The sequence below is a fragment of the Oryza brachyantha genome, chromosome 5 (assembly GCF_000231095.2).
Source record: "Oryza brachyantha chromosome 5, ObraRS2, whole genome shotgun sequence".
NCBI lineage: Eukaryota > Viridiplantae > Streptophyta > Magnoliopsida > Poales > Poaceae > Oryza > Oryza brachyantha.
The window spans coordinates 13,986,478-13,994,593 of record NC_023167.2 but is presented as its reverse complement, the minus strand read 5'-3'; the positions used below and the strand labels follow the sequence as shown (position 1 = coordinate 13,994,593).

General features: G+C 40.0%; 1 protein-coding gene across 5 annotated transcripts; it reads right to left on the bottom strand.

Annotated features, from left to right (window-relative positions):
• LOC102720146 (signal peptide peptidase 2-like) lies at nucleotides 1–6,043 on the bottom strand. 5 transcript variants are annotated; one of them, XM_015836932.2, is made up of 13 exons: nucleotides 5,893–6,043; nucleotides 5,647–5,759; nucleotides 5,092–5,229; nucleotides 4,850–4,965; nucleotides 4,591–4,742; nucleotides 4,406–4,491; nucleotides 3,636–3,763; nucleotides 3,438–3,488; nucleotides 3,079–3,165; nucleotides 2,928–2,997; nucleotides 1,779–1,915; nucleotides 1,342–1,419; nucleotides 1–447 (listed from the first exon to the last, which is right to left on the bottom strand). In XM_015836932.2, exons 3-13 carry the CDS (start codon nucleotides 5,135–5,137, stop codon nucleotides 361–363), a joined length of 1,038 nt encoding a protein of 345 aa, XP_015692418.1. In that variant the 5' UTR covers nucleotides 5,138–5,229; nucleotides 5,647–5,759; nucleotides 5,893–6,043; the 3' UTR covers nucleotides 1–360. The 5 variants fall into 5 exon arrangements, with proteins under 5 accessions (XP_015692418.1, XP_040380600.1, XP_040380601.1 ...); XM_040524666.1 differs by having other exon boundaries at nucleotides 5,647–6,043; XM_040524667.1 differs by having other exon boundaries at nucleotides 5,092–5,226; nucleotides 5,647–6,043.
• Between the last annotated feature and the right edge of the window lie 2,073 nt (nucleotides 6,044–8,116).

The window sequence follows — 8,116 nt, the reverse complement described above, 5'->3', positions numbered from 1 at the left end:
TTAATCAAACAATGCAGGATACCAATAAATAAATCACGGAACGCTATATGCAAATACCAAAATTCAGGTAAATACTGAAACCGCCCGAATAAATAAGTCGATACATAAACAAAGAGGTACCTAAAGTGAAGTCACTCGTATTGCCAAACCTAAAGTTTCTAGCATGTATTCCCTCCTCTACTCAGCCAGACCAAACAATCTCAAAAAAAAAGGGGGGGGGGGGGGGGGGGGGGGGGTTATATGTGAACCATTTCTAAATTCTCAAGTGAACTCGTATCCGAATGGTCATCCAGCCTACTTAGATGCCGACGACCTTACATTAATGTAGTTCCTAGTCCTCAAGATATGATTTTTAGAGTCCTACTCTTCCTTTTTGTCTTGCTTGCTATCATTATCTTCTTCACCAGCTTCATCCCCTTCCGCTTTGGACTCGTTGTACTCAAGGAGCTGGTAATGTAATAAAATGTCAGTTAGGCTTATTTAGTGTTTTATAGAGGGTAAAACTAAGCATAGTTACAATAATAAGAGAACAAACAATTAATTTAGTGCTTTCTAGATGGTGAAACTAAGCACGCATACAACACAAACAACTCCACCCCCACGGACGAGCATGCAGTTCCGCATACACAGATACACTAGAGGAGATATACGTGGGAGATGAGCACAAGTGTGCATCCATATTAACCCCTAGGGGCAAAAGTCTTCCCGGGAGCTAGGAAAGACACACAGGTTTAATAGTAGGGATTGAAGCCCTTGCCTGGCTGTTCGCTCCACACTGTGAACCAGCCAACCAAGTATGCTGGGTCCTTAAAAAGAAGGAAAGTAATTTAATTTTTTTAGATTAAAGTCATTTTGGTGATAGTAACAAAGAATCTCATCTATGTTGAAAAATTTTCCATGTTCTTGGCCTTCCAGCACCTAACAATGTATAAAAGTCATTTCATGTATAAATGGTATGGGCATTGCTCATGGAGTGAAAAATCAAATATTTAGTCACGTGTGATAAATAACCATAGCAACACCATTCCAACACTTTTGGTTAAAAACATCACTCCAACACTAACATCAAAATATTGGGATGGCAAAATGCAAAGACTCTTCCAAGAAATTATATCAATTATACAACCCTCTTTCTTGCACATCAAAAACTATCACTCACACATCTTACTGTGGCATTTTAGGAGTATGAACCAAAAGGCTATTACTCAAGTTTTGAGTGATGTAACAAAAAAGAGAATAATTAATGCAGCATACACATTTGATGGTATTCCTTGAGCTATTCTCAAGGTTCAGAACAATAGACAAGGTGGGAAATACCGTGGTCAGAGTTAATAAACTTACTGGCTTTACTTCACCATTCCACAAACAGTGAACAGCAACAAAACCAATCACACCCGGAACAATGTACAACAGAGCAGGCTGCATATGATGAGAAAATGAAGACAACGAAAGAAGGGGTTAATAATTCAGAGGCAACTTTCTCTCTGTTATAACTGGAGTAGCCGTTGGATCTTGGTGTGACTTTTTTTTTCCTTGGATTTTGATGTTATTTTTCCTTCTACAATGTTTATAGCTTCCTTTGTACTAATACAAGTTTATAGGGTGGAGGTGCTGTAGAGGCAGCAGATCCACCAATATAATTACATTTCTCTTATTTATGCATGTATTTTGTTTAAAATAATTGATATGCCATAGGCTCTCCCTCACAGTTTGCCTTGGCAAAGAAAAGAAAGAACAGAGGCAACACGATGGCAAGAATCCTTAGTAATATAACTCACCTGTGCAGCTTGAAACCAGTTCATCACTATTATTGTTACGGTCAGACCCACGGTATAACCCAAAAATGCACTGTTAAAGTAACGGTTCTTAATTCCTCTTGAGACATCAAAGCGCAGTGCAAGTGCAACAAATATACCTGGAATCAAAAGTAGAGGTGCATATTATGTGTTAATAGAAGTGTTACAGATTGCATAAATATGTAAGAATTTCATCATTTACAATCCTGAATGATGCAGAGGCTGCTTAGGAAAGGCAATTTATCAGCAAGTAGCAACAATAAGTTCTTCGCACTTCAGTGCCAATAAAGATAACAAGGAATTTAATGCATCATTGAAAGGAAGGCACCTACATACAGTCACTAACATACCGCCCAACCAAACTAATCCCTGGAAGGAAAATGTCAAATCAGGGCTTCAAAGTAGAAGTGATTCTGTGATTCATTGTATTTGCTATGATTCAACTATATCAATTACCAAGTAATATCATACCGAAAACCAACATATATCCTCATTATACAACTAAGTAGTTTGAAGCCAATCTTGTTAGCTTTGTCTAAACTAGCATAGCCCATGCGTTGCAATGGTATTTCTACATGTAGCCCCCCCCCCCCCCCCCCCCCCCGACATACGCACACAGAGACTCCTTTCTTCCATAAAAAGTAGGGAGTTAGTAGTGGGGTGGAGGTGGTGGCAGATTGACCACTCACCTTCATCGCGTGCTTCTTTTAAAGTAGTATAGATAACAAAGGCAGAATTCAGATTCAGAATAGACTTTTACAAGCAACTCAAAGCAGCTACATTTATAATTATTTTCTGGCAATACACGCACCTGTACTCCTAGTACCAGCAAAAGGAACTTAAATGGTATCTACATTATTTTATGATAGTTCTTTCATTTCTTAGCAACGCCCCTTTAGAGCCACAGAAAAAAAGAACTCAAATGATGTAGCAAACAGATACAATTTGAATCAGTTACTATTGTCAACAAACAATCCAGCTGACCTAATAGCTTGGAGTTTGCTATAGATCATAAGTTCAAACAAGTTCTCAATCTAATGTAGCTGACAGCCTGAATGACATCACTATTAAATCAGAAACCACAGGCCAAATAAACGTTGAAATAAATAATCTAAAGATTTTAATACTAACCAGGAATTACAATGTCACCAAGGCCAAGCATAGAGAATGGGCGTGCAGCATCACCTGTTGGAAATAGAAGCTATGCAAAAAGGGGGGAGAACTAGATTAATTAAAAAATGACATGGTTATCAAAACAAGAGTGAATTCAAAGAACACTTACCTTTATTGGAGCATCAAATGACTTAGCAACACTGACCATAACTGGAGTGAAGAAGACCCAGAAAATATCATAGACAAAGAGTCCAGCCTGAATTAAAAAGAAATACCACAATACAGTGGAGTTAGAAATTAAAAATGCTTTAACTACAGTGGTCTTTAGAAACATGGACTTTAATTTAATAGGCAAACAAAAGGCATATCAGAAAAATCTAATTTAATTGAAATGCTCCAGTAGTAATGATTTAGATAGCAGAACAGTGAGAAAAAAAGTAAGATTCATGGGTGGCTGAAATAATAAACGGTATTTTGACAAGTACGACCAGAAAATATGAGTGTCAGTTCAGTACAAACAATCCATACCAAGAGAATAGCACCAGTTTTAAATGATCCAAGTGATAGCATCTCGATCCCCTGGATGACAAAGAGATTCAGGGATTCAACGTTGTCTACCAGTAAAGTTCGATGAGATAAAAAAAAACATATCTACAAAGCTTTCATACCACAATTATTTACTAATGCATATTAACATTATATTTTAAAATGGCAATAAGCGCAAACCTGAATGCAGAAAGCAATCCCCAAAACATTGTTCGCGAGCCAATGCTTCTTTGCAGCATACCATATGCAAAATAAAAATCCTGGGATCGATGCAACAACTTGAGATCTGGTAAACTCCACCGAAAGTGCTGAAATAAGAGATTAATGAACTTAAAAAGATCACCAAGACTTGAGCTTGTAAAGAGGCTACTAGCATGATATAATTCCAATGTTATTGAAAGGGGCATCCTTTTTTACTTTTTCAATAATTTACTAACAAAAGGAGCTTCCATATTAGTAGCAGCAAGATCATTGCAATTTTTGCAGACCGCAAATCTGTATAGTTCAACCAGGAAAATGGGATACCTCAGTATGCTGTTAAGAAAGCACATGTAGATGCCAGTTAATTGTTTAGGTACAATTGAAATACTTGAACTCTACTCTAACATCATTTCAATAAGTTGGGTTGCTTGCTTGTATTGAGAAATATCATGTATTTATGATACTGGAATACAGTACAGATAGTTTCAAGTTCTGCTCTAGGAGGAATTGGTCTACCGAGAAAAAAAATGCTGCCTAAAATAAAACGAAGTCCTTACTATATGTGGCACACAATAAGTATATGGAATTATGGATTATGTCACCACAGCATTGTTTTGATGCATGGTAAATTGGCAAATGGCAATATTAGAGATGCAACCAAATAGTTCCCTCAGATAGTAGACTAGTAGTTGATACATAGATGTATTGGTTGGCATGAAACATGATGGAGATAATGAGGAGTGTCATACAGTGGAAAAGTGGAGCGTGCCAAACGATAGCATTATCGTTCCATTCTTTTGGAAGAAATCTTTTTATTGAAGGCAACAATGTTGCACTGCAGGAGGGAGAAAATATAAGCATTCTTAATTTCACAAAAACAGTACTAAGTAGTTACATGTATGGGAAACCTCTTCCATGGAGGGTTTGGGCTTACCAGAGAGCAGCAATGCCAAGAATGAAAAAGTAGGCAGTGAGAACAGTATTGACCAAATCTTTTGAGAGAAATTTGAATAGAAGAAAGAGGGACAAAAGCATAGCACTTCCCACCAAAGGAAACCGCATAGCATGTTCTTTGGACATCGTCTCCTGTATAAGAAAAAGGTAAAAGTTAAGTTATTCAGGGCTATATTTAGGAGGTTGGATGAACAACCTATCACGTTAGTGGATAAAACGAGTTCAAGCATATTGCTTACAGAAGGTGGAGTTGATTTAACAGAACGGTAACAACCCACATACACAGCAAGGCATGCTGTTAATATCACATTCACATTGGGGTTCACTTTAACCACAAGTGGAGCCAAGCTCAAACCTGCGTACAATGTAAAAATGTATCGAACTGCAGATCAGCAAAAAATATTCAGCCTGTCCGAAAGAAAAGAAAATGGTAATGGGAAGTGTCAAAGCCATGGTGGCTGAACTGAACGCATAAATGTACCTGCAAGAGCAAAATTAGCAGCTCTCTCATGCGTTTTCATTGTCATGGAAACTTTCAGGAAGATTAGTTCTGAAGTTTCGAGGTGAATCCACGAAAATAACGAAGAAACAGCCCAGGTGCTTCACAGATTTGTCACTGCTGAGAAATAAAAGATCATGGGTCACTTAATTATGGTTTAGTAAAGATGAAAAGTATGCTAGCAAGATTTCACCTTCCATTTTATTTACCCATTTAAAAGTATCTGGGAGCGATGGTGTGCTCTACACCCACAAACAAACCTAATCAACAGAGGACAGACCTAACGTGGGGCATTGCCGCATTGGGCTTCATTGGGGTTTTTTTTTTTTTTTTTGGGGGGGGGGGGGGGGAACACAAGCTGCTACTACCACTACAGCACGCATCAAACAAATTCAGAAGAAACATGACGCGTTAATTGGGTGCAAACAGATCAATCAACTCGTGATGAATTTCCAATCCACACCACGCCGGCTCATCAAGTGGCAAGGCGCGGAGGAGGGAGGGCTACGACGACGAGAGAAGAACGAGGAAGCAGACCCTCAATTCGAGCCGAGCCAGGCCGAGACGGAGGCAGGTGGGATGAGATCAGCCGCGCCGCGCCGCGCGGCCCCTCCAGATCCGCTCGACGGCCCGCGAGGCCGCCGCTGGCACTGCAGACAGGAGAGGAGAGCACACCGATGCGAGAGGGTTTTGAGGACTCGAGGTGTCGCAGAGCCCCGGCACCATCCATCGCCATGGATCTCAAATCGAAGGTGGGAAAGGGATGCGCGGATACTCGCGTACCTCGGTTGGAATGGATCACTCGCTCGACCGATCGATCGATCGATCGATCTGAACCTGAAGCTGCTCTCCCCCCTCGCCTTCTCTTTCTCCTCCCCGTCTTTGCCAGCGAGGGCTTTGGGCGTTCCTGAGTCGTGACGTTCGTCCGTGTCTGCTCGCGTACTGTATGTCTGTATATGCGTAGGAGTGTGTATCTGTATTCTATAGACCGAAATTAATACTTCCTCCTAATTTTTTACATTATAAAATATTTTTACATTCTTTATAACAAATAATTAATAATTATATAAATGTTCGAATAACATATTTCTCTACTTTAACTTTATGTCATTGACTTTTGAATTTACTTTTAATCATTCATTTTATTCAATTTATTTTGAAATATACAAAATTATAAATTATACTTAAAATATCTTCAGCAATAAATCAAATCATAATAAATAAAATAGTTAGTGATTATGTAAAAAGTTTAAATAAGATAATAAATTAACAGAACGAGGAGGGGTACTGTTTCTTACAAAAATCTAATATGATCATTTTCCATACTTAGCACCACTAGTGCAAATTAGCGGCCAACATACTCACTAAACAAGAAAAATTTATATTAGTACGTGGCTACTTGGGCTTCCTCCCGGATCGGCCCAATTCATATGCGTGCCCCCGTGCCCGCGCTCGCTGCATTCCTCGCCGTCGCGCGGCATGGCGCGCCACAGCGCCCACCGCCGGGCCGCCACCAACACTCCAAGTCTCCAACAGCGACCTCCGCGAGATCCAAGGCCCTCGGCTCGCCAACCATCCGGCACCTCCTGCTTGACCCCGGAACCGCAAAAGCCTCCGAGACGAGCGAGCAGCCGCAGTGGTACGGCGACGGTGGCCATGCACGGCGCCACGCCGCCGGTGTGTGCTGCCTGCTGCAGTGCTGCTGCTGCTGCTCCGTGATCCCGCCCGGCGCCCGCCCCGGCCACGCAGCGGCAGCCGGTGAGGAATTGTTGGCCAGCAACGACAAGATCCATCGTCGCACCGTCCGGGCGTGATTGATTGGTTTATTATGTAAAAATGTAAAACAACATATTTATTGTTAGCGATCGTATAAAAACCCAAAAATATATTCTAAAGTTAATATTGAAAATATAAATTTTGATTTAGCAGAAACGGAAAGATAGTTGCAGCCTTGCAGGTCTACATCCCTCGCGCACTCTGTCAACCGGTCACCTGCCATTTCATCGCCTCTTTTAACTCTCTGACCCCCTGCAGCTCCAGTTCTTAGAGGTTGTTTACATAAGACTAAATTTTTTAATCCTATATATTACATCGGATATTTGGACATTAATTTGAAGTATTAAATATAGACTAATAAAAAAGCTAATTTCATAAATGAGGGATAATCCGTGAGACAAATTTTTTAAGCCTAATTAATCCATAATTAGATCATGTTACTGTAGCATCACATAGGCTAATCATAGATTAATTAGGCTTATTAGATTCGTCTCGCAAATTAATTCAAGATTATAAATAGGTTTTATTAATAGTCTACGTTTACTATTTATAATATGTGTTTAAACATCCGATGGAATAAGGGGCTAAAGTCCCAAACACCATCTTAAACTAGAAACTTCTCCTGCCCATGCTCTGGTGTCTGGCACTCTGGTTTCAGTGGATCGTGTTGTCCCACTCAACCAAACTGCAATTCTTGGATGTCATGAACAGGAACCCGCCGAATGCGATAACTGTTCATCGCTCTTACAGCTACAAGAAGTTAAGAACTGTCAGGCAGTAGTAATGTCTCCGATCGGTAGCCAATACTAACCACCTCGTTTTTCCCTTCTGCTTCGGTTTATATGCCAAAATTTAAAAATTTAACATTAAATTTAGAGTTGATTTTATAAATTTTTTCACCTAAATTTATTTTTAGTCTTGATTTTTTTAAATCACTGAAAATATATACATATATAAAAGTTTATTCACAAATTACTTTTTGTTTATAAATATATCTATTGGGCCAAACAATCAAACCGTCCCGTACTGTAAATCTGTCGCTGAAGGTGGACCATCCGACGAACAGATTATTCCTCACGGGCGAGAGGTTTCCGTTTGCACACGACAACGACGCATAACCGTCGCCTTGTTCGTGGAATTTTATTCCAGGGAAGAAAGCAAACGGGCCTTAGCTGCGTGGCATCCCTTGGCCTCAACCTCAAGCTGCCCCCATCACCCATGGATCTTTCTC

Coding starts and splice junctions, on each gene's coding strand:
- LOC102720146 (XM_040524666.1), bottom strand. CDS start 5,137: ATGACAATGAAAACGCATGAGAGAGCTGCTAATTTTGCTCTTGCAG. Junction 3,489..3,635: donor GGATTGCTTTCTGCATTCAG/GTTTGCGCTTAT, acceptor TTTGTCATCCAG/GGGATCGAGATGCTATCACT. Junction 448..1,341: donor GGAATGGTGAAGTAAAGCCA/GTAAGTTTATTA, acceptor TTACATTACCAG/CTCCTTGAGTACAACGAGTC.